This window comes from Centropristis striata, chromosome 21, assembly GCF_030273125.1.
Source record: "Centropristis striata isolate RG_2023a ecotype Rhode Island chromosome 21, C.striata_1.0, whole genome shotgun sequence".
Classification (NCBI taxonomy): Eukaryota; Metazoa; Chordata; class Actinopteri; order Perciformes; family Serranidae; genus Centropristis; species Centropristis striata.
The window spans coordinates 16,818,510-16,844,961 of NC_081537.1; the positions used below are offsets into that span (position 1 = coordinate 16,818,510).

A 26,452-nucleotide genomic window follows, 5' to 3' on the forward strand; every position below is an offset into this window, starting at 1 on the left:
GGATGTATGTGTTTAATGGACAATTGAAAACTCAAGTAAGCTTGAGTTTATCAGCTTTATAATTTTTGTGTTTTTTTTCTTGAAGGCTCTGTCTTTTAATATAAATATTTTATTATAAATAAAACACTCTGGTATGAGTAAATTATTATTACTTAACATAAATTAATTAATGTATATAGTAACTCCATAGTGTATAGGATTTATTAGTTAGGATTAGTGGGGCAGTTTATAAAAACCTTATTTTTCTTTGATAATATACTTGCATTATTTTATTTCATATCATTTAGGAAATTTGTCTGATATACAAATTGCGGTGAACAGTAGGGTGGGTGAACAAAATGACACTGTGTGAATGACTGCAGACACATGGATGACAAACACAACTTTGGCACAAATGTACACTGACGATAAGCAGCATCGTTACAAGTAAGACTCCACAAAACATGTTGGGTTTTCTCTCAATATGTCACAGTATACATCAGTGTGATATATCTGTAAACTGGGATGACACCTGTCTAATTTATACACAGCATTCTTAATTGCGTTGTTACGGAATAACAGACCGCTTCTTTAAGTAACAAATTAAAATCAAACATTATTTTCTGAACTAAAGCAATAAAATATATTTTTTTTAATCAATTTTTTTTTTTAATTTTAAATTAATATTTTATGCCAATTTATTGATTTACCCAATATGTAGCAATGTAGCCTAAGTGGAATAATGTACAGCAAGGTGGTCATTATTACGTAATAATCACACTGTCAGGTGGTTCATTATTGCTAACATCACACTGTTAGCAATAATGAACCACCTGCTGTACATAATGCCTGGATGTAAACCTATTACAAATTAAACATTACAATTATAAGCAATAAACCCTTGCTCAATCTAATATTTAATATGTATATATATATTTTTTTCAATATATATATATTTTCAACAACAGCATAAATAATCACATTTTATATCACAGGGATAAGTTAGAGAGAAAAATCCAACATGTGCCATCACCGACAGTACACAACTACACGGCAAAAATATCTGTCTTTAAGTCATTTTTGTCTGTTTCTTAACTCTCAAAGTCCTTTTTTTCTAAAAACAAGAAGGGAAAGTTTTTTGTCTGGCAGCAAAGTTACTTCAAAATACTTTTATAACAGTCGACTTTTTAAAAGAAATTTCTCTAAAACTATGATTTTTCTTCAACTTTCTAAAAAAAAATTGGTCAAAAATAATCCAGATTCTTTTCCCCAACTTTTTAAAAAGAAAATACTTTTAGAACTCAAAAACAGACAAAAATCACTTGTTGAGATTTTTTTTTGCAGTGTAACAGCAGACATTCATTTATGACTAGCAACAATGACAGCTTGCAAACATATAAAAGCAGCAGAAATACAGTACAATAAAGTCTATGCATTAATCATGGCCAACTTCTTCAGTCACAGTGTGACTTTTATTGAGATCCTTACATCTCAAATTACAGTTTCATAACGTGTATTTAAGCAAAAATCAGGGTATGTCACCTCTTTATGAGAAGGACAATTGAGTCACACAAAACCACACCATTAAAAGTTTGCTGTTTTTTTCATTTGTTTGACTTACTTTCTGCCTCTGGTCGAGTTATAACTCCCTCCATATTTCTTCCGATTAAGGATGAGAGCAGCAATTTCTGGCACGTAGCGAGCAAACATGGCCTACATGCATGAAAAAGAAAAAGAAAAGGGCATGCAGAGAAGGTTCTACTGCGGCGGAGGCAGTAGAGCCTCCTTGAATACTTACTTTCTCCCATTAACCGCACTATAGGAACCACCATATTTCTTGCGGTTTCCTATTAACTCTATGATTTCAGGGACGTAGCTCGCAAACATGGCCTAAGGAGAAGATAGGAGACAGAAGAAGAGACTAAAAAAAAGATAGGCAAAGAAGAGCAGGTCCTCTATTTTTATTTTTTAGAGAAATCCGTCTCAAAGAGGAGCGCTACTGTGTGTGCAAAAGTAGTATTAGTATTTATTTGTTAAGGATAAAAGAAAAGAAAAAAGTTCTTTTAAATTAGTTGACTGAATGTAGCCTGATGTTATATCACAGTTACATCCCAAATATCGAGACAACTATGAAAATGAAAAAGGAAATTATAAGGCCAATATTTACGGAAATCGTAAGAATAAAGGAGAAAAATGACAGCTGATGAGCGGTATGTCAATCTGTGATAGAAAGACAGAAATTATTAAAATAAAGAAAAAGCCTTATGTGCCATGTTTCGTCCAACAATCACACGTCAGGTTGATTTGGATAGCGCAGCCAAATGGATGGCAGACATCAACATAACTCTGAGGCTCTACACTGCCTCAAGAACTCTGCTGGCTCCCACCTACTGAAATACAAAATATCACAACATGTTTGTCTGTTATTTCTATTTTAAAAATGGAGAATTCTGTGTAAAACATTACTGAACTTACAAGAGAGCTAAAGAAAATGTTTAAATGCTTTGCTCTTTTTCATTATAGTATTTTATTACCATGTTTTCATTGATAATGTCAAATTTTAAGAGATAAAGATACAGATTTGAAATATCTATTATTGCACAGTTTTAAGCATTTGCTTGCTGCCTGTGTGTTTATAAGAAAAGGTAATTCTATTTAGTTAATTTGGCCAAAAAATCAGATCTGCAAAATGCATTTAAAAAACTGCAAGAAAAAAAAAAATCTATACTAATAAAAACATTAACAAAAAATTTGAACTAAACTGTTCACTTTCTTTAAATTTCTCCTTTAAGTTTGGAAAAATAATCGTATTGCAACAGTATATTTTGTATCATGTTGTTCAGCTCTTAATTCAAGCTACATGATGTTTACAGAGGTTAATATTCAAACCTGAAATTAAATGGAAATACTGATATCTTTTGTATTTATTTTTTGACAACATTTCCTCTAATTAAGCCAGATATATTTGGTATCTTCACTTCAATCTTTTTTTTTAGTGTAAAACTTTAGTGATTAGAAGTTAATATTGGCTCTCCTTGGACACACAAATATGTCGCTTTATATTTTTCTTTTATTATATTGCAATATGTCACCTTATTGTTTAATCCACTCCTGAATAACACTTTATGATCCGGATAACAGTGTCCTCTAAATGATCTTTAGCTTCTTCCTTTAATCAGGCAGCTCTGTAGCAAAAGTCCCTGAACGGAAGTTTAGGATTCTTTTATTATTACGTATATAATTATTATTTCAAATCCTTGCTTTTTTGTTAATCACTCTACGTATGCCTTTAAATATTTGTGCAGGAACTGAGTTAATGTCGCCACATCCATCAGGTAGGCTATTATAAATCATCCCTGTGTCATTGTGTTTGTTGGAAAGAGGGAGGGGAGGCAGGAGGGTGGAGCCACCTGAAACCGCAGTACTTTTACAGTTAATAACAAATGCAAAAAATCTCAAATATTCTACGTCATAGAAAAATTAATAAATAACAGAACAAAACTTCAGCATAATACCTGAATAAATGCTATAACACTGTAGACAACTCTTACAATACATGACATGCAGCATACTGTGGTGAGCCACAAAAACACCTCAGTGTAAACAACAGGTGAAGGGCGTCCTGAGCTGAGAGCGTCCCGGCGCTTGTTAACAGCTGGAGTGTGATGATTGGTTGCATGGAGGATTTTAAGCAGGAATAAGTAATCAGAGGGATTTTTACCAAACCACCAAGGATGAAGAAGACCATAAACAGGCGGCCCAGGGTGGTTTTTGCATAAACGTCTCCATAGCCAACAGTGGACATAGTAACCATGAGTAAGTAGACACATTCCCAGTAGGAAAGTGCTTGGGAATTTTGGAAGTTTTCCCAAGGATCCCCCGAGTTCTCCACCTGGAACAGAGGTCAAGATTTGAACAATGCAATAAAAAGGTATTTGCCATTTGCAAAAAGTACTTTCCCTTTGACTTAAATTAGCTACCATTAACCTACCAAATGAATGAATCCTGCTGCAGTTAGCCATGTGCTTATGAAGATTGAACACAGGTTCACCAGCTTTATTGAGTTGCTATTTAAAAAAGAAAAACAAAGCACTTATAGTTAATTATTGGTATCAGGAAAACGGATTAACAAGTTGCTAGCTTTCATATTGCATTCAGTCAAGATAATGTAGCATTGTATAAAAGGAGAAACTCTTAAAAGTAAATAGAAATTATATCAAGAGGGCAATCCATTCAACAAAAGCACAATAACATGCTGCAAAATTCTCCTTAAAGCTGCTGCATTTAAAAATGAAAGTAAAAAATAATAGTTCAATTAATATGTATGGAATACTAAGTCAATCAAAAACACTAGTAACAACACTACTAGTTATTTAAACATGTATTGGAATGTTTTTGCAATATATTTCAATTAACACAAAAAAATTATCCCATGGTATTAAAAAATGTGACTAATGTAAACACACACATTTTGTAAGGTTTTCCTCACTATGTATGTAACACTTATTCCAGTTCCAAAAACTTTGGGACGTTGCCTAAAACGCAAATAAACAAATTCAATAATTTGCTGATCCTTCTGACATATATCCAACTGAAAACTAGACAAAGATAATATATTTTATCTTCAAACTGATAAACTATACACTCAGTTCTGAATTTGAATTTGATGCATTCTGTTTTTATCTACATTTTACAGTGTCCCCTCTTTTAGAGGAACTACGGTGTGAATATATGCAACCTTCTTTAAATAACACAATATAATAAATCTTATCCTTGCATGACTTCTGTCCTCTCCTACTTTGTGTGTTCTGTCTTTACCTTCATCTGAGCGAATGAGAGAGATTATTCTAAAGCATTTTGTCGTGCAATAAGCTCTTCCTGACATCTGTGCGAAAAAAGATTTAATTCTAAGCAGCGACGAAACAAACAGAAAGCAGTTTTGTTATAGACTCCATCAAACAAGTTCACATAGCAGTACTGAGGAGTAAACATAATATAAATGTTTACCAAATCAAATAAAAGAAAGTGCTCATGCAAATTTTGCTTCAGTCAAAACATTGTGAAGTTCACTCACTTCCCCTTCAAAATAAAGCCATGTGCATGCTTATAAAGCAGCTACAAAAAACGTTGCACATCAGTTTTCATGCAATGTGCACACACAAAGCAGGTTAAAAACATTACAAACAGTTAAATAAAATATGAATACACTTACCTTGTCTTTAGTATATTCAAAAACTGTAAAATTTCTGAGAACTGTATCAACCTTAAGGCCCTTAAAAACCTCAAGCCTGTGAAAAAAAACACCAACAAGAAGTTATTAGAGATGAATAATAACAAATGAAACAACATCAGAAGCATTTCGAGAGTGCAACAACATCATACCTTTCATACTTTCCTCCAAGTTTATAAACTTCATTGGATTCATTTTGATTAAAAAATAAGCTCCGACCGATCAAAGCCTTACTGTGTCACAAAAGAAACTTTTCAGAATATGTGGCAAAAAAATGAAAACAAGCTCAACATCCCAGGTATCTCTTCAACAACTCACAGCAGTCTGTTTTAATCCCAGCAGAGCGCCGGCATCTACCTGATACACGTTTCATTCCTGCTAGATGAAACTCTGAATGTGGACTAGATGAACCTGGATTAGAGACAGGTGGACGCTGTCACGCCACACTCAATGATTAAACAGACGTGACGTCAAATCCTAAATTGGAGGGTATTTATGAGAAGAAGAAAATAGAGCTTGTTGCCAAGAGGACGGCAAATCGCCAACAAAATCAGCAGTGACAACACCAGCATAAGCTCCTCTACATGATTACTGACTATATTATACTATCAGCTGGAACTACATGTATGTATAATCATAACGTCAATATTAGTTCTCTGTAGTTTCTGTCGGAAAAAAAAAGATTATTAAGACAGAATTCCCTACTAAAACAAAACAAAGCATTTTATTGATTTATGTTTCGTTTAGGTGCATTGCAGTAAACTACCTGCTAAAAGGAACCTCCCACCTGAGTTTAAAAGCCAAATGATTCATAGATCCTGCTCAAAGAAAAGCAGAATCCACTGCAGTGTCGGTGCGGCATAAACAATTAAAAAGCCACCTCAGCCAAGAGTGAGCAATCAAGTAAAATCCATCTCTGTATGCTTTAATCGGGCAGACAAATTTCTCTGCTGGAATAGATTTGTGCAAATGCCAAATGACACAAATCAAAGACGTTACTGGCAAATCGTTCAGCCAGAGTAATATAAATAAATAATCTTTTATGAAATGACGTGGTCCGTGGTGTGCCTCGCCAAAGCTCGTTTTTCATTTTAACTGAGCGTTTGCCAGATGGGGAGCATAATACGGAGCAAATCCCGAACCTGAACCTGCTCCAGCTGGAGTCCATAGACCTCTGGACACGCCAGCCTCCAGCTTTAGTGGAGATTCCCTTCGTTCCCACGTCCTGCAGGTCTTACCCCAGTAGGAGATTACATGGAAGCATGCACCGAGGCTGTAGCAGATGCTGTCCTGGTCCTCTTTCTCGCTGACCTGCCCGTGGCCCATCCTGACCCTGTAGCCCTTCTGGAAGAGCTCCCCGGTAGATTTCTTGCGCCTTCTTGTGTTAGAAATTGTCTGAGCGTGTGCACCTCCATCAGGCCCCCGGTACACCAACATCTTAGTGGGAATCATGTCTGCAAATTACTTATTCTAACCAAACTTCAAGTCCAAAATCTGCTTCACATCCACATCTTCACTATTGTGCATCCGAACTGGCAGCTTTCACGGAGAAAAATATGATCCCACTCCAAACAGAGAAAAAAAACAACAACAAAAAAAAATCAGGTGCTTTCATGATATTACCGACCAACAGGTTGGCGTCAAAAAGGACTCTTTTTTGAAGAAGGCTTTTTAAACCGTTTACCACAGACCTTCATGGCATCCTCGCTGTGATCAGGCGCGGACAGCCAGCTTAAAGCAAACCCTTTTCCCATCAGGATATTAGAGTGTAAGCTCCTTTAGGATTCATCCAGGGAAAGGAAAAAGGCCACACAGCGAGTCTGTCCATCAGCTGGATTCGCAATGTAACCTACATCCCTATAACTCTGCAACTGCTCTTAACAAACCAAATTTCATTTTCTAATCTTGGACCAGAACATGTCTCGCCTTTATAGCAACAAAACAAGTCATGTGAACAGGCAGCCAAAGCTGTGTACGGAAAAATGACAAGCTTTGGCAATCATTGTGTTTTTATATGGATTTAGCGATTCGACAATAATCCCTACATTAATCACAGCTGATGTAATAACTGCTATTGTATTTTATGTTAAAACTAAATGTGCAGCAGGAACCGACGTCACTGCAGAGAGAGAAAATGCAACAGCTGACGGAAAACTAAGTCCATTTAATCTGATGTGTGAAATAAAATTTGAAATATGTGTCCCTTCTGTTGCCAGAACAATACAGCATGTGCCCGAATAATGTCTGTCCAAATAACAAGAGGTTTAACTTTTAATAGATTCATATGTGGTAGGGGGGGTCATCATGTGCCAGTATTGATAATAACGGTGATATAACTTACAATTACTCCAAAACTCAGCTGCACGTGTGCTGAAGAGGACCAGAGGGCGGGAGCACATTACACCGCTTTTAGAATCGCTGCATTGGCTCCCCGTGTGTTTCAGGATCGATTTTAAGATGCTTTTATTAGTTTTTAAGTATCTTAATGGTCCTGGGCCATCTTATTTATCGGACCTGCTTTTACCATATCAACCCTTGCGGATCCTGAGGTCCTCTGGCACCGGCTTTTTGATTGTTCCAAGGGTTCGGACCAAAACCCACAGGGAGACTGCCATTATGGTCCGAAGCTTTGGAACAGCCTGTCAGAGGGCATCAGGACCGCAGAGACTGTTGATCAATCAATCGATCGATCGATCGATCGATCGATCGATCGATCGATCGATCTATCTATCTATCTATCTATCTATCTATCTATCTATCTATCTATCTATCTATCTATCTATCTATCTATCTATCTATCTATCTATCTATCTATCTATCTATCTATCTATCTATCTATCTATCTATTAATCAATTTATCTTTATTTTAGATTTAGATTTCTTGGCTGAGTCTAAATTTTATTTTTTACTTTTTTATTATTTATCTCTGTTTTTATATTCTGTACAGCACTTTGTGTTGCATCTACTGTATGAAAAGTGCTTTAGAAATAAAGTTTGATTGATTTGATTTGAAATATTGATATAATGGTTATAATACACATGATAATATTTTGTTGACTATTCAGCACCTTTTAAATTATTTGTTTCTGGCTTTTTTTATGTAGTTATTGTTACAGACTGTCTCCACCTCCCTGTTTTAAGTGTAATTCTAATTTGCCAAAAAAGAGACAAAACACACAATAAACAAAAAGTTAAAGATGAAAAATAAAACTTTATCTAACGCTTTCCTGACACTTTATAAGGTCCTCTTGTGCAATCTAAATTAAACCAATGAAATAGCTCTACAATAAATTCTGCCTTTACAAAAGACAGTGATGAAAAAAAAATCCTCAAAGTCTTACAGACCTCTAAAAGATGGCCCTAACTCTGGACTTTGGAATCTCTGCTTTAGAGTATTTGCTTTTGAAGGCACTGAGTTTCAGCAGGATGTTTATTATAAAATTAATCTTTCAGTGTTTTACACTCTGACTCAAGAGGAAAAAAACTGTAACATGTGTCTACCAAGACATGAATATCTTATCTGGAAGAGTTATGTTGTGTTGTGTTTACCTCATAGCGTCTAAAAGAGTTGGACTGGATTATTTTCACAGTCAGAGATAACCGTTCTGCTTGTATTTCACAAGGTTGGGATTTCAGCTTCTAAGTTCACACTTTGCAGTAAAAATGTGTTATTGTGCTTATTAGCGGCTGCATGTTGTTTCTGCATGAAGGCATGTTCTACACAACATCCGAAATGTGCGCCATGCTCACACCCTTGAGCCTGCCATGCGTTAGTGTTAGAAGAGAGTGGAGTGAGAGACTATTAGCACAAACCGTGTGTATTTGTGTCAAAATGTTCTGCCAGGAGGATTGGCAGATTGAAATATGAATTTTCAGTTTTGATCAGAAGAGGGAGTTGGACAGCTGCGAACAGATGCCGCTGAGCCTGTAATGACCTCCTCACCTGTTTGACCTCAGTTTATCTGAACAGTAAATCAGTCACTAATCCTCCACGACCAACTGCTCATTGACTGACTGAGATTATGTCTGCCAGAGTTCCTGTCACTAGAATTTATTCTAAAAAACAACAGGAAATGTTCATAATGTTTACACTTCTTTGGTTTAAATAACAAAAATCAGTTTTAATTAATAAATCTGGAAACAAATTAAGATACAACACAAAAGTATTCAAATAAGTCAGCTGCACATTTCTTCTGCACACCAAAAAAAACCAAAAACCTTATCACGCTGAGCAGCTGAATTATCCTGTGCCCTTAATCTCACAACTCTAATTACTCTAATCAATTAACTTAAATGAACTCCAATTAAAAATGTTACATTATTACCATATGAATCATAACATTACTGTATTCTGTATTATATATTGTTCAGTGTGTGGCTCGGTCTTGTCAAATCTTTCCATTCACATAGACCGAACAGATGCTCTGCAGGACAGGAGGGGTCTGAGGGATTAATTTGTGATATTTTGATTCCTTTAAAACAACAGCATGGTATCTGAAGAGTAGGCTTTATTGGAAGAGAAGTAAAAGCACTTAATAGCACTAAAGTAGAGCAATAGTCAACATGCGGGTGAATTATCTGTTGCATATGAAATGGTCACAACAAAACATTGATCTAATGTCAAATCACAATGCAGTGAGTTTGGGATAGAATTTGAAATCATATCAATGATTCAATTTGCCGTTTGCTACAACTATAGCAATAGAATTACTTATGCTACTAATGCTTTCAGAATTAATATAAATCAACTAATGCACTCTGTTGGAGTCCATTAGCATGACAAAACCGTCATACTCTCTCATGTCCATTAGATGGCACCAGCAACCAGCATTAGCATTTTCGACTTCTGTTGTTTTCACACCATAAGTCACAGAGCCTCAGCCCAGGGAAAACACACAGGCACGTTATGCAATTGTACCTATCAAGCTGTCATAGTGACTCTAAAGTAGAGGGTGTTCATTGTTGCTGTTGGCTACACAGCAGGTACGTTCTTCAGCTGAGAGGAGAAGAAAAAGCTACCTCTAATGCAACATTAAAAATAAAAATAAAGATCCCCCTTAATCCGGTAATTCCTCACAGACCTCTCCGAGTGATGAGCTTCACACATTTAGCAGATTGACTTCTATTCTCGCACTCGAGGCCCCAACAAAGCCTATTACCTTTTGTTTAATCCATTTGTGTATTTTTCAATCACAGCATGACTCCATTCGAGTGTTATTGCACTCACTTGACGCGTGCTGGAAAGTTCTGCTGGAGAGGTGAAGGGCATGTGACTGACCTCTGCAGCACAGTGCCCACTGGCTACAACACATGGCCAAAGACATGGAACCTATCACATTTCCATTTAGATCAACTTGCATGAATGCAAGTTTAAATGGCACACCAAATGACAGCCATACAATATTTGATAGTGTTGTCACGCAAACAAGCATTAGTGTGACAAATAAAGCTCATAAAAGCTTTTGAGTCACCATGCTTGTCATTTTTCATGCCGTTCTACAGCAGGGTTTTTAATTTTGATGCATTATTTCCACAGAGGACCGTTCAAACATTTCATGCATGTCATGCAACGTCCCATAAAGTTAATTTCATGACAAAATTATCAAACTTATATGGCTAATATTGTAGGTGTGCCGATGTTAATGGACACAAAATATTAAAAGGCATAGATGGATGAATGAACAGGCCTACCAGGGGCCCATAGTGTCAGGATGCCATCGCCTACCAAATGTCAATTAATGAGACAAGTACCAACCAGGAAGAGACGCAAAAAAAATAACCTCTCAAAGAAACATTAAAACGACAGATATACAAAAATATACAAAATACTACTAGAAGACCAAAAAACTACAAAGAGATGCAAAACAGCTCCAAAGTGACACAAATTGACTCCCAATGCCTATGAAAAGGTGCAAAAGGATCACAAAAATGATGCAAAATGACTACAAAAAGGGGCAAAACTGCCAGACAATATATAACTACAAAAGACCAAAACACAAACTACAGAGAAAAAGAAGATGACCACCATGAGACACAAAACAACTACAAAAGGATACAAAATGACTCCAAAAATGGGCAAAATAACCACAGACAATAAATAACTAAGAAAAAAAAACTATAACAAAATAATGCAAAACAACCACAAAACCTCAAAGAGATGTGTAATGATAACAACAAGACACAAAAAGCAAAAAGAGGCCAAACTACTACAAAGTCTGCGTGTCTTGCTCATATGTGGGAGAGTTGCATTTCCGTACCCAGGGCCCATTGTTTTATATTCTGATCATGCCAAGGTGTTTTTTGCCGTTTCAGTGGCATGCTGAGATTATCTAGTGTGTTCACTGACAGCTGTTAGACCCAGTAAATCCACTGGGTGGCAGTACAGATTCCTGAGAAATCACTGTACAATGTTGGACCTGGTAATCAGCCTGTGTGAGAGGTCAGAACGTCCTTACCCAGCCAGCTCCTGTTCAGGTACACCGACACAAACACCGGAGGAACCGTGAAGAAGTCCACCACCGAGTTTACCTCCAACCAGAACCACAGCTTGTCATTGGCAGCAATGAACTGATGGAATTGAAGGGTTAAAGGTAAGATCCACAGCACTCAAGAGTGCAAATAAATGATGACTACATCTTCTGTTAAACTTACCCGGAGGCCGAAGTACAGCAAGAAGAACACGTTGAACGCCATGTCGATCTGCAAGGTGAAGTCTTTGTAGAAGTTCTGACAGGACTCAATCGGACTATTGAACAGAAAGAGAAATGGTGAATGTTAATGTCTTACAAATATAGGTGGTCAAGTGTGGAAAGAATTGGTAAAATGCACGTATAGGATAAAAAAGCATAAAAGATGCATTCTCTTTGTTCCTTTTTTCCATTTTTTTTCAGATTTCCAAAAGAAGAGGAACTTAGGTGTTGACAAAGTGCAATAGTTGATATTTTCCAATGTTTTTTTCTGTTCGGGAAAGGACATGCATTTATTGTCACGCAAGCAATAACTTGTCGAGACACCTGATTAACCCTTAAATAACTGCAAAACAATCACAAAAATCACATAATTAAAATGATTTTCCTTTTAGGCCCGCATTTCCGATCTTATATACAAACATTTCAGGGAAAAATTAAGTGATGGAAATGCAGAGCCAGGGCAGTAGTTTAAGGGTTAAATGCATGCAGGGTTCATGTCGTCTTTTATGAAATCAGGCAGCCATAACAAATGCTAGCGATGCAGTGAAGTCTCACCCTCAAAAAGCTCGTATCTGGCATAAAGAATTCAAATAAAGAGAAATAATTAACCCAGTAAATGTGACTGTTATAGGTTAGTAGGATTGTGTATTAAAAAATATGACCTGGAAGTTAAAAGATAGCCTCTCGAAATATGAGTCACACCTAAAATGAAAACAGATTTATTGTACATTCAAAATGAAACAAGGCGATGGAGAAACACAGTTAATTAACTTAGTGGACAGCTGTGATGTGGAAAATGTTGGTTAATATATCCAGGGCCGGTTATTCCTACAGGCCGACTGCCTAGGGCGCCAAATTGGCAGGGGGCGCCCCCTTGTGGCGCCCTTAAGCATACATCTTTGTTTTAACAACATTCATTAACGAAACATTTTTTAAAAAGCATGGGCAATTTAAATTTCATTTTTATGTTTATTTTTATTGCATTTGTATGTCTACATTTTATTTATTTTCAGTCTTTGCCATTCTTAATTTGATGAAGATCTGTGTTTTCTTATTTATTTATTCGTATTTTCAATTCAGTTGTTGTTGGTAAAGTTCCAAAGTTTCTAAAAATAAAAATGTTCTGAGATCATTACCTTGCTTGTAGTTCATGTATCAAATATTAGTGTACAGCATAATACATATAACATAGTGTACCTATATCAGAATGAATACATGGAATGGATGTGTTTGGGGGGGGGGCGCAACATCTCAATATCGCCTATGGGCTAGAATGGGCTAGAACATCTCAATGGGCTAGAACCGGCCCTGAATATATCATTTGAGTGTGATGAATTAAAAGATTTTTATGATGGTTAATTGTATTAGTGATGAATAAATCAGTCGTTTGCCAGAAAGTTAATCTTCAACAATTTTACAATTTCATAAATAATTTAAGTTATTTATTAAACTAAAACATCTGTTGGTTCCAGGCTCACTGTTTTTCTAGGTTTTATATCAGAATTGACCCAGGTTTCGGGCTGTGGGTCAGTCAAAACAAAATATTTGACTTGTTTTTCACTATTTTATGAGATTTCTTTCCACAAAATGATCGATCCATCAAAAACAACAATCATCTATAGATAAATTGATTATGAAAATTATCATTAGTTGTCCACAGGATCATTTGTTTAATGTTGTTTCTTGTGCGATAAACAATGTCGCTATTTCTTCCAATCATCAACAATAGCTGAAATAAGCACTGTTTCTGCTCCTGTTTAGTAATTCTAGATACATTACAAAACCAAAGGCCGGATCACAGTGTTACTACAGTGATATGAACCCAAAATAAAAAGGTTTTGCTGTGATTTAAATGCAATAAACAGATCAAAAGTGTGCAAAAATCACTACAAATTTCAGGTCGCTCAAAAATGTAGAAATGCAACCATAGACTGTATAAATGAATGCAACCCCCAAAAAAATTCATCATAACAGGACAGGAAAGCAAAAAATATATAGTTTATTTCTGCTATATTAAATTGTGTTTTTTTTTGCTGTATTTTTCTAAGAAAAAAAGAAAAATGTTTAAATTTTCTATAATTCTTGTTTTCCCATGTAAAAAAATACTGGATTTTATCACCTCAGGCCTCTTATAAAATAAATTAATCTGACAAAGAAAAGTTACTTATTGACTAAGCCTTAATAATCATAAATATATGTGACTTTTGGTGGGGAGCTACACTTTAAGGGGTAAGAAGATGACAAAGTGGGACTCTTTTCTGCAGACGTTAGTGCCAAGCAGGTTCCTCTCATTAACCTTCAGTTAGTTTTCATGCCTCTTTGTTAGTCTCCTGCAGGATCTCTACACTCACATTCACAAGTGATGCAGACCACATCACTCAACAGCAACAATCTCCCCTGTGCTGTTTAATACCATTCGGATTAAAACAAATTGCTTTTGTTATGTAAAAAAAAATCTAATAACCTCCTGTTGATAAAACACTGTCCTCGTGGAGTTGGCATGAGGTAACATTAAAAAAACTCTCAGGGATTATCTTTGAACCGATCTGATGCACAGCAGTGACACTCGGTTGATCATGAGGTCGGTGATGTGATGAGGAAGACTAAAACCTTCCTCGTCAGCCTCACGCAACCGCCACATCTCTTCCTGTGTCTGATGGAGTAACAATCCCTACCAGCTATTTCAACATGCACATGTCTGTAGAGGTTGTTTTTTTTAAACCCATTTTAAGTGTGCACTGGACTAGTTCCTTTGCATTTGGGTTTGTATAAAAATGATCTGTAAAAGGGGCTAGACTTACTTTGTCGATGAAAACTGGCTACCAATGGCATGGAAAAATGCCAGAATTAGGAAGATTGTTAGATAATAAGCTAGCTCTCTCTAGCTAGCTTAATCTGTAATATATAACAATTTAATGCTTGATTCTGTGGTTGAAAAAGTATGTGTCATACATTTCTTTATTTTATGTTAGTCATTAAGTGACTTGAAAATCAATATCACAGTCTGTACTTTCGTTGACCTGTGTAAAGAAAGCACCATCTTATAAACATCCTGCTCTGCAGTACACAGAGCGGTCAAAGTTCATGATGTCAAAGTAACAACAATATCTTGAAGGGAGTTCATGCCACTAAGGTGGTGTGTTCTTCCAGGTAACAGTCTCATTACCTAAATGCATATATATTTCTGAATTTTTCTGTGTGATTCAGTTGCTCTGGAGATTAACTTGGCCTAAATTTAATAGACCTTTATTAGGAATAACAGTGAAATGTTTGTCTCTGTATTCTTGTGTTTCCCCAACACTTGGATTACAGCATTGGATCCATTGGATTAAGTAGCCAGTGCATGAGAGACTCCGCCTAGCTCTGAGTTGTTGTTTTCCTTCAGGAGTGGTGTTTTTTTTCAAATGCCATTAGGAGGAGCCAAAGGAACAGGATCTTTTTTTTCCATGATCTGTGTCATGGACTACTGTCAGGATATAGTGACTTTTTAAAAAGGATGCCTTCTAAACATTTAACTTTAACATTTACGTGTCTTGCATCTGAATCATCTTAAAATTTACATAAAGATAAAGAAAATAAATTTGTCTTTAAAGGATCCCTATGAAGAGTCCCAACACGTTGGATAGTTCTGCCCTCATTCACTGTAATGACATGTCAGCCCAACAACTCACTGTCATAGCAGGGTGACAGACCATATAGCTGAAGCAGACCTGCAGTGCTGAATAATTGAGTTTCAGTAGACCTTGTTTGAAAGGGGACTAAGCCTGTTATGGATCACAAACTCCCTGCTCTGGTCTCTCTCTCCTTCATTTGATTCAGACTCAGATCAAACAGGGCGACCTCAATGTTGTCTGATGATGCTGCACGTGATTTACAACCTTAATAATCAAGAAAAGCTGAAAGGTCACTCAGAACAGTTTGACCAGATGTTGTTTGATGATTTTAATACAATACTTACACATTGTTGATGTTTTTTTTTATACTTTTCTTTTATAACTTTTTTTCATCATGCAAAATAATCCACACTTGTCAAACTCCCCTTTATTTAAAGCCTCACTAGCCAATATCTTTCACATTAACAGTTATCAGGACTGAAAGGAGTTGCTCCACTTGCAGTGATAAACCCAGAAATAATCAACACCCAAATTAGAAGCTCTACAGAGTTATCTGGCCTCTTTTAATGCAGTTTTGGATGACAGCCTGCAAACTTTCAATAACATTATGGCTGAAAAATGCTCTTTTAATGCTCTTTTTTTTAACGCAGCAGGAAACTGTTTTGTCTAAAAAAGCCTCAGATAAACTCACTGCCCAGAACCAAATGGTAGACTGATATACTGTGTATTCTGTGGCAATGAAAGCTAGAGAAGTCTAGCATCTAGTGTCAAATATTTTACTTGGGAGTTGGTGGAGACTAAAAAACAGCTAAAAAAAAAAAAAATATCTGAATAATAAACTTGTTATGGTGACACTTAATCCATCATAAGTGAACTTTAAGACATATTTAAGACAGCTATATGCCAGGTTCATTTGCTTGTTGTCGAGCTTGTCTGCCCCCCAGTTCAAAGTCTAAAAGTCTTTTATGCTCATTTTCAGATTCATATTTGTATTTTGGGTCTCTACTACTACAACATGTTTAAATTAATTTTAAAAAAAGAAACACTTACACACGTGGACAAAATTGTTGGTACCCCTCGCTTAATAAAAGAAAAACTCACAATGGTCACAGAAATAACTTGATTCTGACAAAAGTAATAATAAATAAAAATTCTATGAAAATTAACCAATGAATGCTTCAACAGAATTATTTTGAAAAATAAACTCATGAAACAGGCTTGGACAAAAATGATGGTACCCTTAACTCAATATTTTGTTGCACAATCTTTTGAGGCAATCACTGCAATCAAATGATCCCTGTAACTGTCAATGAGACTTCTGCACCTCTCGGCAGGTATTTTGGCCCACTCCTTATGAGCAAACTGCTCCAGTTGTCTCAGGTTTGAAGGGTGCCTTTTCCAGACGGCATGTTTCAGCTCCTTCCAAAGATGCTCAATAGGATTTAGGTCGGGGCTCATAGAAGGCCACTTTACAATGGTCCAATGTTTTCCTCTCTGCCATTCTTGGATGTTTTTAGCTGTGTTTTGGGTCATTATCCAGTGTCAGAAAGCTTGGTCTCAGTCGCAGGTCATGGGTCTTGCACCATGACCTGCGACTGAGACCAAGCTTTCTGACACTGGCCAGCACATTTCTCTCTAGAATCCCTTGATTGTCTTGAGATTTCCTTGTACCCTGTGCAGATTCAAGACATCCTATGCCATATGCAGCAAAGCAGGCCCAGGCCAGAACATAACAGAGCATCCACTATGTTTCACAGTAGGGACAGTGTTCTTTTCTTAACATGCTTCATTTTTTCTGTGAACATAGAGCTGATGTGCCTTGGCAAAAATTGCCATTTTTGTCTCATCTTTCCATAGAACATTCTCCCAGAAGCTTTGTGGCTTGTCAACAAATTCCAGTCTGGCTTTTTTATGATTTGTTTTCAACAGTGGTGTCCTCCATGGTCGTCTCCCATCAAGTCCACTTCGGCTCAAACAACGACGGATGGTGCGATCTGACACTGATGTTCCTTGAGCTTGAAGTTCACCTTTAATCCCTTTATAAGTTTTTCTGGGCTCTTTTGCTACCATTCATATTATCCGTCTCTTTGATTTGTGCAACTGTAGTCACATGAACATCAAGCTGCTTGGAGATGGTCTTATAGCCTTTACCTTTAACATGCTTGTCCATATATTTTTTTTAATCTCCTGAGACAACTCTTTCCTTCGCTTCCTCTGGTCCATGTTGAGTGTGGTACACACCATGTCACCAAACAGCACAGTGACTACCTGTACCCCTATATATAGGCCCACTGACTGATTACAATATTGTAGAGACGTCTGATGCTAATAAGTGGACACACCTTGATTTAACATGTCCCTTTGGTCACATTATTTTCAGTCTTTTCTAGGGGTGCCATCATTTTTGTCCAAGCCTGTTTCATGAGTTTATTTTTAAAAATAATTCTGTTGAACCGCAGTTCAAAATCAATGTCGGATTTTCATTGGTTAATTTTCATAGAATTTTTATTTATTATTACTATTGTCAGATTCAAGTTATTTCTGTGACCATTGTGGGTTTTTCTTTCATTAAGCGAGGGGTACCAACAATTTTGTCCACGTGTATATATATATATATATATATATATATATATATATATATATGTATGTATATATATATATATATATATATATGTATATATATGACACAAAATAAGGACATGCATAACATGTGCCCTTTAATGTCAAATAGAACCTTAAATAAGAAATAAGAATATGTTTTTTAACACAATTTCTTACTCTACGTTGAGGTTTGACACCCAGTTCTACTTTATCATTAATGAAACCATGTGTCTTACAAAGGACTACATGGCAGCATAGTGTGCAGAGTAAGACACAGCTACAGCTTTATAAAGTTAGATTCCCCTGTGGGAGCTAACCGGCTTCTTCATCTGTGTGCAGCTCGTAGCCTGAGCTCTTCTCTATGAATCTAAATGGTGTTTGTCTGTGTTGATGTCTCTCTCTCTCTCTGTCGCTTCGAGCCAGGTCAGCCTGCCCATCATATGACAGCCTCAGCAGCCCCACAGGACTAATTACAGGAAGGGCTGTATCTGTTACACTCCGCTGCCACTTAGAAGCACGCAAGAGAGCAGCAAACTGGCTTCTTTTTGGCTTTAAGTACTGGGCTCTTTGGGTTGACAGGTAGTGAAAAAATACTGAATAATAGAAAGACTTGGACAAGACTGAATAAAAACTGGGACAAAGAGCCTAGTAGATGAATATGAATATAAGTCAGTGAACAGGTGCTGCAGCATCGTACCTCATTGTGTATTTAACAATGCCCTTCCTTGTGCGTGAAAAGGTTAAAGACAGAGGTCGTAGGTCATCCTTCATCAGGTGAAAAAGGTATCACACGCTGCTACAAAAAAGTTCTGAGAACAGGAGGCCACAGATGGCATCGGTGAGGATGTAACTCTACCTGAGCTTGTCCAGTTAATGAAATGAGATCATGCTTGCAAACCACATCAGAGCAAGCCAAGCCCGCAGCTGTATGCAGTCTTATGAAATAACCTGAATGGCTGTCTTCAGCACCATGAGCCAGATTACAGCCCATTTTCTCTTTTCTCTGCCTTAACATTACTTCCAGCGGAGACTCCCTTTGGGCTTGTTAAAAGCTTTTATCCTGGTGTATTTTGCACGACTTCTTAATGGCACATCCTGTCTAAACACCACCAGGCTGCAGTAACAGTACACTGTCACACATGGAGCTAAAAGGGTCTTCCGCTTCCTCCTGTTCGATGAGCGACGGTGATTGTTTAGAACAGGAACTTGGGTCTTTCCTGCCCGTTTGAAAGCCTGATCCTTTCATTACAGAGATTATGCAAATTTCATCTGTAAGCATCCTGGCTGTTTGTCAGCAGAGATCCCCGGTAAGCTCAGAGGAGTTTACCTGAGAGGGGATTGGATAGAAACTGCCAGCTAGTACATGCTCTCAAATACCATATACAGAGCACAAAGCACTCAATGTAATTAAGGCTAGAGCTACAATTTATGCATTATATGAGGATTTATGAGGGAACAGTTAATGGCTGAGGTCTCTGAGGAGAATCTTAATCTTAAATGTCTGAAATGTATATGATTTAACATTGAACCATTATCATCTTTATAACAGGAGCAACATCATTTTAAAAGCAGGGTTTCATGCATAGAGAATAACTGATAAACCGGTAAATTATGACATTTCTCTATAAAACTACTGGCACAACTGTTCTTTTAAAAACAGTGAATGGGAATCACTATATGCCAAAGTTCTCATATATCAGCTTCCATAAGTTTTTGCAGTTAGACATTATTCACACAACCTATTTTACATAAATACATGTATTTATCATCTGACATGCCCCGTTGAAAAAAAAAAAACAATGTACAGTTTATCAAACTAGCCATGAGTCCTGCTAAACAAATGTATTGCTTTATTCTGAAAAAGTGACAATCCTCAACCTATCTCCGTGTGACTTCCAATACAAGTTATCAGAAACAAAATTATGTTCAATCACAAAAAAATCCCACATTTCTTGGATAAATTATGTTCTGGTTTTAGGAGCTACATAGGACATATTTCTTAAGGCAGATAATGAGATATGTTTGAAAACATGATGTTGACTAGTGGGTGTAAATTTCATGCTTATTTCAACATCCATTTTCCCCCTTCCTCTCTGATAACATTGCTTTTGTTACAGCCCTTGTCTGGTTTTTCTATCTCTAATATTCCAGTTTTGGGTTTTCTCTCGGTTGCACTGTTTTATAAATTGTATTAAATTAGCTTTGAGGGACACCAGTAACGAACATCTTGAGACAAACTCAAGGCCACTTCATATTGGTTTCGTAAATTCAGTGGAACAAGTCGAACAGGGGTGATTGTGATTTTTAAGCCTTCGCAGCATCAACAGTGATCAAAGCTTTTTTCCAGCTGTGACTTCTGGCCAGGGTAAAACCGTACCTCTCTCCTAGTGACCTGGAGAAGGTTATACATGCTTTCATTTCCACAAAACTGGATTTTTGCAACTCGTTGTACATAGGTTTAGACCAGCGCTCATTGCGAGGCCTACAACTTGTACAGAATGCTGCAGCGCGCCTTTTAACAGGCACAAAGAAACAGGAACACATATCCCCAGTTCTGGCCTCTCTGCACTGGCTTCCTGTCCGTTTCAGAATTGATTTTAAGATCCTGATGTTTGTTTTTAAAATTTTAAACGGATTGGCTCCAGCGTATTTGGCTGAACTCATACATGTTCACAGACCAACCAGAGCTCTGAGGTCTGAGTCCTACCTGGATGTGCCTAAATGCAGCTAAAAACTAAAGGCGATTGATCTTTTGCAGTGGCCGCCCCTAAGCTGTGGAACAGTTTACCGCTGCATATCCGATCGTCAAAGACTTTGGACATTTTTAAATCTTCTCTTAAAACTCATTTTTTCTCCCAGGCTTTCCAACCTGCATGATAATAAAGTTGTTTCTGTATGTTGTATTGTACAGCTCATGTCATATATTATTAGATTAAATTGTCTTTATATTTTGAATTTTGAGTTTATTGTTATTCGTTTATGTATCTTTTGGATTTTTTGTTGTTATTCAGTTATGTAAAGCACTTTGGTCAACCATGGTTGTGTATAAGGTGCTCTAGAAATAAATGAAAATGAAAATGAAAAGTTAGAAATACTTACTCAGAAGAATCTATGAAGTAAATAACAAGAGCTCCAATGCTGAGAGCAAATACGAGCACCACCTGGAAAAAAGGGAAAAGGAGCATTTTACTTTAGAAGTTATGACCCTACTACATCATGCAATATTAACTTTTACAATAAAAAAAACTAGTTCAGACAGTAGATGTTCAATCTTCGGACGCTTTGCACTCCAGTACAGAAAATGGGAAAAAGGAGGACACCAGCTGTCTGCATCTGGCTGGCTTGGCTGGAAATATTAATTTATTCTAATATTTAAATCAGGGGTAGGGTGAAGAGGAGTTTGGAAAAACGAAATTGCAAAAAAGTATAAGGTATATAGGCATAAAAGCAGAAAAATGATCAGGATGAAATGAAATGAAATGCTAGCAAATGACATACACATAATAATTCAACAAATGTACAAAGAAGCACAGATTATAACAAATTAAAATGTTATAAAACACATCATAATTGATCGTTTTAAAGCAGCCGATGCAAAAATTAGGCCATTAATCGATGTGACAGAAAATTACATTATAAATTCTTTATTTATAGTTTTGTTAGATTCTGACATTCTATGGATCAAACAATTTATCAATAATTTATAAAATATTCAGCAGATAATCAGCAATAACAAATAATTTAGTTTCAGCTTAAGATCTTTTGTTCTGCAAATTATTTTTCCAGAAGCATAAATTAAAAGTGAACGGAGGAAAAAATGCATTAAAAGCGATCCCACATTTGCTACACACCTTGAAATTATACAGAACTGTGTTTCAAGGTGCGCAGCAAATGTTTAATGCCTATAAATAAGCATTAACAGACCTTGATACATCTTGTCAGCCTGTTATAATTGTGTTATATGAACCAAAAAGAAAGAGTCACAGTGTCACAAACAGACTCATCAGTCACTGTATATCCGACAGTGTAAATAAATACACAAGAGCTCAGCTCATCATGTAAATAGGCAGCGGAAGAGTGGGCGAGGTGACAGAAATGGCTTCATCTTTCACAGATACAAACAAGGAAGGATGCAGCTGAGCCCGGAGCGTTCGGTGGCCACAGTGGAGCAGCATGATAATAAAAACCAGGGCATTGCTTTTTTTACGCTGTCACTCTGCCTTTCTGCAGGGGGAGGACGCTGCTGAATAAACCGAAGCCTGATGTGAGGTGAGGGATGTTCAAAGCAGACTGGGAGGCAGGTTCCAGGGTAATAAACATGAGATCCGAAGGTGTTAGCTAACAAAGCAAGAGTTGTCAGGTGACGGCTCTGACATTGATATGTGAAACCTGAGCGAGTACCACAGGAAATCAGACTAAACTGTTGATACAAACAGTTCAATGGGAAACAAACAAGAATAATTCAGTGTACGTAGATACAACAGAGCTCAAGGTGACAATCAATGGGCAATATTCTCTTAATTATTTCTTAATTTTCTTTTAAGGGAAAAAGATAAGATAAATCAACTCCAGACCCACTAAACATTTTAACCATCCAAATCTGCTTTTACCCATTGGAACTGAGTGATCACTTGATCAAAGCTGTATATTAGCAATGTGGACACCCTCTAAACATGATGTAAGTCGTGTGTTGTGCTGTGTGAAAGTACTCTACATGCCCAAGAACTAGAGAGATGCCACAAAAAGAAGAACTTCAGCAGTTAAATGGATGTCCTGTAAAAAAAAAAAAAAAAAATCTAAACAAATTTAGGATGATTTTCTAGAGTTTCAGTACTGGCGTTACCCAAAAAAAATCTAAAAACCCATCTGAAACATAATAATCTAATCTATAATGCATTTTCGGTCCATCAATCAATTAAAAATATTTAATCAGCATTAATCGCATGATTGTCCATAGTTAATTACAGATTAATCCCATACTTTTGATCCATTCAAAATGTACTTTAAAAGGAGATTTTTATTTTTGTGGCGTTTTCATGAAAGCATGATGTTAAACAAATTTGAAACATATGCTCAAAAAAGAAAAAATAGGAAACATTGAATTACCCCAAAAAAGAGGAAATCATGGATACAAAAAAAAAAACCAAGACAAATTTGTTTTTATAGCTTCCTGCATGAGTACCAGTATTACCAGTATTAGAAAAATAACCTGTGTTCTCACCTGACACAACACTACAATCACTCAGAATCAGTAACCGATGTCAGGTTGTGCTTTTCTAACCAGAGAAAAATGTGGAAGAAATGGAGGGCAGGGGGATAAAATCTCTGTTACCTTAACTAGAGCATACACAGTTAATGAGTTTATACATTTCACTGTACATTATCAATCGATCTTTACATGTTAAAAAGCACAGTCACTAATTAATGCTGCTGCACAATAAGTGTCCTAATTTTCCCATATAAAAGTCAGAGCTAATGCAGAGGAGGGCTCGACCCACGGAGAAACAGATACGAGCAGAAAGGTTTCTACCAGACAGCAGAACAAATGTTTTACATCCTGAAATACACTACCAGGTTATCTGCGACCCTACCTGGCTTTCATCTATTTAGAAATGACACAATGGCCATCCTGAACAAGAAACCAATGGGCATAAATAATGAATGAGCTCAGCCTAATTCATTTCCATGATGTGAAATTGTATTGTCAACCTCCAACCACTGATGGCTTCGTAATGACAAAAAGCACCCGCATGCATTTTTAATCGACCCTTCCTCTTTGAAAGCCAGGAAATCTCTTTATGCCTCTGACCATCCCAGTTTAGAAGCTGGAAACAATGTTGGTGCAACCCTAGAAATGCTAATGAAGGCGGCAGAGGAAGATTCAGTGATGGCAGTAAATAAAACACACGCGCTGCAACAAAGAGGGGGCAATCATGACTGGGTTTGTCAATGAGGTGACAGCAGACGGTGCCAGTGTACATCATTCAACTCAGTCAGCGGATAATGATGCATCACATCTGTATCTTCGGCCATCCTCAGCCATTTGCTGGCAGATGGCTCAAGCTACAAGGAGGCACAGACTCAGAGAGGAGAGACCAGTGCATTACATGAAGGCCAACGGAGCTGCCAAGACATACGCAGTCCAATTTGCATTTATTTTCAAATATGTCAAATGAAAATGTTCAAACAATAATGATTTACTGCCAAAAACTTGTTGAGTAAAAAACTGTTATGAAAAGTCCAAATAACATCTCAAGTCTATCGTCTCAAGTCAAGTCTTAGGTCAGTTATAATTTAATGCAATTCAAGATGAATCCAAGTAGATCCTCCAGTCATTGGAGCAAGTCTCAAGTCATTCAAGACAAGTCAAAGTCAAATCTCAAGTAAAAGCCAAGTCTTCATGTGTAAAATGTGTTAAAATGACACAGCATTTAAACATTTTCCTTTTAAATATTTGTTCATAGTGGGGGGTTTTGCGTTCTTTTATAAACGGTCCACTACATTTAGATGCCTGGCATATCTTCTTTACCCACTTCAGTTTCTTCAACCTTCAGGTTGATCTATTCATCAGAAAGGTCTAACTATGAAGCCCACCACAACACCCACCCTATGTAGCAGCCCGATTGATTGACTTTTTAGTCCTAGTGCTTGAATGCTCAACATGCTCAAAAAGTATTTTTAGTGTGATTGTTTTGAATGGCAGTGGGCTGCACTATGAGAGAATTCGCCACATAACGTTACCAAGCTGTAAGGTTAGTCAACTTTAGATGGCAACAAAGAAGACAACAACTCCAAAACTACTTCATGACGTCAGCAAAGTTTGTCTTTTGTCAATAAGGTCCTCTTATTTTCTATGAAAGTCTGAGCTAAGTCTCAAGGCTGATTCTCATTCTCAAGAATGAGTAAAAAATATTGAACACAATTTCTACAATCATAAAAAAAAAACTCTAAGGCTGGCTGACTAATTCTAAAATGAATTATTTTACTCTTTTCTCTGAAATCTCCGAGTTCAGCTGTGGAAAATTGGCTATAACTGCCTGTTTATGAATCATTATTAATCATGCACATTAGAAAAGGACAATTCTCTCAAGTCCACTTTCACAACAGATTACAATGATCCTGTCTATGATGCACAGCATGTCACGGCCCCGCAGAGTGCACCAGCAGGTCTCAAGCATTCAGAAGTCAACCTACAAACATCAGAAAACCCACTCATGCTCCTCCACTCTTCCTGGAGTGTGACTCACCATCAACCAGCATGAATAACCTGCCAAAGAAACGGGAACTTCGCCTGAGCAGAAAAATCTCCTTTAGTGTGGGGAGAGAGAGCTCAAAGTCCAAGGTGGTCTCACTGATATTTCTGAATAAAATGATTCTATTTCTTATGCGTTTGGAGAAAGAGACACTTGCTTTCATCAAAGCAAATGAACCAAGCATGCAATTAGCTTTTTAGTGAGCACATTACGTTAATATAACTCTACAGCAGTGGACAAGTTAAAAGAATATCTGATGAGGGCTCATTGACATTCAGATACAGTACAAACACGTTTTACAAATTCCGCAGTGGGAGGTTGTGTGAGCAGCTACAGTATCTAAAAACAGGATTCTGGAGAACCAGGGGTCAGTTTATTCTGTATTCCCTTAAAGCTTGTGGTCACTGTAGGATCAAAGCTCTCATTGGTGGGATGCCAGAGGTTTGTGTGTGCAGTCAACACACCCTCTGTTGTTTTGTTAAACCCTCTGTGTTACCCCCACAGGTCACATCCAGTTCATGCAGCTCTGCCTTTAACTGTGTGCAACTTAAATGTTCACAGGAGCAGAAGTCCCTGACCCGGTGTTTCTCATGGGTGACTGTCTGACCCCCAGCAGCTTCTCAGGAACAGAGTGCTGCTTTCCAAAATAACATGACCTAAGGACTATCCACCCATCTGTCTGTCCTCAAATGCCACATTGATTACTAAGGCATCTTGGACATAATAGCACACACAAAAATACAGACCAGCACAATAGAGGAGGAACAAAAAAAATCGATGCACCATCCTTAAGCTGAATAGTGCAATTACAGACAGTGATATGAATTGCAGCACAAGTGGATATTCATTTTTTGTCGTCAGATTTCTTTTTCCAAACTTGAGAATAGTGTTTGAGAGTGATCTGAATTCTTACTCTGAATCAATGAAGATGAATTATTATCTTGCATGAAAATGTCTTTGTTCAGGTTCTGAATGCCAGTGAATTTCTAGTCAGAATGCATTATTACTCCATCAAAAAACTACAGCCATAGAATATTTGTCCATTCACGGGACTTAATCCTGTAATCAGGGTCTGACCTATAGTGG

General features: G+C 37.0%; 1 protein-coding gene across 18 annotated transcripts in view; it reads right to left on the reverse strand.

Annotated features, from left to right (window-relative positions):
- LOC131959354 (calcium-activated potassium channel subunit alpha-1a) overlaps positions 1-26,452 on the reverse strand; it is a 111,971-nt gene that overhangs the window by 37,822 nt on the left and 47,697 nt on the right. For 17 of the 18 annotated variants that reach the window (XM_059324537.1, XM_059324538.1, XM_059324540.1 and 14 more), the window contains exons 3-9: positions 21,213-21,274; positions 11,861-11,954; positions 11,665-11,776; positions 5,192-5,267; positions 3,971-4,046; positions 3,701-3,871; positions 1,778-1,869 (exon numbers count right to left, since the gene is read on the reverse strand). In XM_059324537.1, coding sequence (XP_059180520.1) covers positions 1,778-1,869; positions 3,701-3,871; positions 3,971-4,046; positions 5,192-5,267; positions 11,665-11,776; positions 11,861-11,954; positions 21,213-21,274 — 683 coding nt within the window. Of the gene's footprint in view, positions 1-1,777; positions 1,870-3,700; positions 3,872-3,970; positions 4,047-5,191; positions 5,268-11,664; positions 11,777-11,860; positions 11,955-12,453; positions 12,471-21,212; positions 21,275-26,452 lie in introns of those variants that run through there. The other variant, XM_059324536.1, reaches the window with a different exon arrangement.